Genomic DNA, 4094 nt, shown 5'->3' on the forward strand with positions numbered 1-4094 from the left:
CAGCACCACCACCGTGCATTTTATATATTTTTATTATTACCATTAATAAAGCAATGCTATATAGAACGAGTTAAAAAGTGACCCATATAAAAATCATGATAAATGTATGGGATTCAAACCCATGGGAACAGATTGTGCAAGGGTATTACATTTAGATTTGTCTTTCTTTGTTTCATAAATAATAGACATAATATTTTATAGGTTCATAGGTTCATAAGTAGATACTAGGCTATCTGCCCTAGGGCATTTATAAGCCTAGCCAGAGTGTATTTGGCTTCCGCCTCCCTATTAGATTAGCCTACTGTGCCTCTGTAAAGTAGGTCACAGAAGGTACCCTTTTAAGATTAGTTTACCGTGCCTCTGTCTAGCAGGGACACAGGAGAGATCCCAGGGGTGAATTTGCGATTTCCCATCCACGCGTCCAAATTTCACTTGAAGAGGGTCAGCAGAGGGGTTATGTCTAACATGAATTGGGATTCTATTCCAGAGTGAGGAGAGCCTCTGGGAAATGAATCTGTCCCTCCAGCATGTCCTATTTATTTTTGTGCTGAGGTTTAGGTCCCTGGAGCGTGTAGCTCTAAGGGACTTGGATTTTTTGAGGTGGAGCATGTCCATTAATTCTGGGTTTGACATGGCATAGATCGCCTCTGAGTAGGCAGTAAGCAACTGAGTAGAGCTGGAGTTTCTTTAGTCGAGCTGCATAGGACATCTGTTTGTAGCCCATGATCCTCTTGGTGAGGTACTTTTGGGGTTTCTCCAGTTGCTGCAGGTGTCGGGTAAGGTACATCCCAAAAGAGGCATTGTATTCAATTATGGGCCTGATGAGTGATGAGTAGAGGGGCACAATGACCTCTCTTGATCTAGATGCGAACCCTTTCATGATAAGGTGGGCTATATAGAAGATCTTTCTAACCACTTTGGCAATGTGATTATCAAAGGAGAGATTACTATCTACGTTGGTCCCCAAATCTCTAATTACTTCTTCCGTACTTAATGGATTACCACCTATGTGGTAATTTGTGGGCACCTTGTTTTTCCCAAAGGGGATGACTATGCACTTTTTAGCATTTAGCTTGAGGCTGTGGCTCTGGCACCAAGCATCTCTCTCTCTCTGTGATGCCCTTTTGGAGGATGCTTGTGTCAGTTGGAGATTCGATTATGGCCCCCAGTTTGCAGTCATCTGCGAACTTTGTCAGCCATAATCCCCCTGTGTTAATCTGAACCTCAGAGAAGTATATGCCGAACAAGAGAGGTCCCAGAACTGAGCCCTGTGGGATGCCACTTGCAACTGGTTTGGATTCGGACATGGCACATGCGATTCTGACCATGTGGGTTCTATCTCTGAGCCAGTTTGCAACCCATCTTGTGATATAGGGGTTGATATTTAAGCTGGTAAGCTTATTTATGATGCCCGAGTGGGGTATTGTGTCGAAGGCTTTTGTGAGATCCAGGTAGGCTGTGTGGACTACCTTGCCCTCATCTATGGCTTTGGTAACTGTTTCAAAGAAATCAACTAGGTTTAAGAGGCAAGATCTGCCCTTAACAAAGCCGAATTGGGTAGAGTCCAGTGTCTGGAGGCTCCCAATGTCTTTGTTTATGAGTTCCATGATAATACGCTCCATAGCTTTACAGACCAGACTAGTCAGGCTTATGGGGTGATAGTTTCCGGGGTTCGTTGTGGCACCACCTTTGTGGAGTGGGACCACTGTAGCTGTACGCCATTCTTTGGGTACATATCCTGTAGTAAGGCTAAGTTTGAACAGTGACTTAATGTGAGGGTTCAGTTCTTCTTGGAGCTCATGTAAGACACAGCCTGGGACACCGTCCAGTCCCATAGATGCTGTGTTTTTTGCTTTGGAGAGGGCAGCTTTCACCTGTGCATCTGTGATGTCAGGGAGGTTACATTCAGTTTTAACACTAGAAAATACACAGTTAATGAATAGTTTGCTGAAAATGGTCTAACACTAGAAAATACACATTTATTGATGGGATTGCTCGTGTGTGTGTGTTTGTGTGTTTGTGTGTGTGTGTGTGTCTGTGTGTGTGTGTGTGTGTGTGTGTGTGTGTGTGTGTGTGTGTGTGTGTGTGTGTGTGTGTGTGTGTGTGTGTGTGTGTGTGTGTGTGTGTGTGTGTGTGTGTGTGTGTGTGTGTGTGTGTGTGTGTGCATATTTTATATAATTTAACATTTTACAGTCATGATCACAGTAGCAGATATTTGCAAGAGGCATTCTGCTTTTGTCTTCTAAAACTGCCAAATTACCAAAGTACAAAATGTACATGCAGACTAGCTATGCTATCTCTGTTTGTTCTTTCTAATAACAAATCACTACATTTAATTATGTAGTTTAACAGTTTAAGCACAGCAGCAGTGCTCTGTGTTGAGATGCCTTTCTTGCTCTGTAACTGTATCCTTACCTTCCAGCGCAGTCACACAGCACAGGAGGAGTACCCCAACAATGACAGCGGTCTTGCAGTTCATTCTTGTGTTGTTTCTTGCTGATTCTTTCACCAGTGGCTCTTCTTAACGTTGGGTCGGATGTGCTGCCAGAAAAACTTGGATTGCTTTAAACTTCCATCTCTCTGTATTTATAGCCCCAAACGAGCTGTAAGACTTCCTTAGGATTACACAACAGCAGTTTCCAAAACACTCATTAACTCAGTTGTGCCATTTCCTTTTCTGCCATGCAGTCCTCATATTTTGTCTGCTCACTATCAAAATTCCTAACTTATAATGTAACTATATCCCATCAGTTATTTGGTAAAGAATGACAAATAAAAAAGTTAAATGACAAATTACATAAACATAATACTGAAAAGTACGTATTTCTACTTGAAAGTACTTTTCTTTTTCTTACATGTAACATCTATATGAAAATCTATTCACATGAGTCATGTGTTGCCTAGGGATAAAATAAACACGTCAGGCTATGAAATACCTACATCAAACCAGTTAGAACCGCATTCTGATCCAAGTGAAAAAAATCGAATAAATGTTAGTTCTGATAAACCTCACTGAAGATGCCATATTGTTACTTTTTAATATATAATGACTCTACTTTGAACTTATTGTAATTTCTCTCTTGTATAGCTGCCTTTCAGTTGCAGTTGTGAGATTTACATTGTCCCTATTGTATAGCACTTACCAGTTTGTAATTGGAGCTTTTCTCCCCAGGCCTCTATTAAAAAGGGGCTATCACAGTCCAGTCAGACTACCCAGGTCAATAAAAGCAATTCAATAAATAATAAATATAATTACTTGACATTCCCTATACTGTTTCATTATTTTTTAACATTGTATATGAACTAACCACTCTTGAATATCTACATTAGTGAATTATATATACATATTTGTTTTCATGTTGTCCAGGATCAGTTACTTGTAAATATCTAAATACAGATTTTGTAAACATGTCCATTTTGTCTATATATAACTATGACTATGAATATATAAATCTGACTACAAACAACAATGTGTTATTTGGTGCCATTTTCCAAAATCATGCCAAAGGTAAATTACTGGTGACTCCTTCAGTTTATCTGTAGATGTAGTTATGGGTCTCTGTGCTTGTGCATCTGGTGAGATAGTGATTTCCTATCCTGGTTAACTGTTATGGTATGTGCATTTTATACATGATATCTTTATTTTGTGGAAAGGTAGTAACAAATCTTTTTTTTTTCTAATTTTTCAGTAGGATTAATAATGTTGCTAGTCATATTCATTTCATATAAGGACTGAAGAATAAGAATATTCAGGTGCTGAGCAGAGTTTAAAGATTTCCTGCAGACTACTCTGTAAGAGATACTGAGTGAGCAAAATGGCATAACTAAGGAAATTAGTTTTTGAGCTATAATACAGAATCGGAATTGCCTAGACATAGTAAGACCTTGCTGAGTCTAATTATGGCGGCTACCAAAAAAGGAATCACTAGAAAATGGAAATCAAAGTCTAAACCAACCGGACTAGAAGAAGTGAATATAGTAAGAAAGAAAAAAACAACCAAAGTTGGGATCTTTAGAAAAGCGTAGGAGCAAATTCCATAGAAAAAAGGGAATTGTGGGAACAATACATGCAGAGGAGGAATGAGGTTTAAAAG

At 39.4% G+C, this 4094-nt stretch overlaps 1 protein-coding gene across 1 annotated transcript in view; it reads right to left on the reverse strand.

The window, feature by feature from the left end:
• LOC122793282 (interleukin-8-like) overlaps positions 1-2732 on the reverse strand; it is an 8565-nt gene extending 5833 nt beyond the window's left edge. The window contains exon 1 of the mRNA XM_044061145.1: positions 2416-2732. Coding sequence (XP_043917080.1) covers positions 2416-2479 — 64 coding nt within the window. The 5' untranslated portion in view covers positions 2480-2732. The remainder of the gene's footprint in view (positions 1-2415) is intronic.
• Positions 2733-4094: the final 1362 nt, after the last annotated feature.

Source organism: Protopterus annectens, chromosome 2.part0, assembly GCF_019279795.1.
Source record: "Protopterus annectens isolate FY-2018-M chromosome 2.part0, PAN1.0, whole genome shotgun sequence".
NCBI classification, from domain to species: domain Eukaryota; kingdom Metazoa; phylum Chordata; order Ceratodontiformes; family Protopteridae; genus Protopterus; species Protopterus annectens.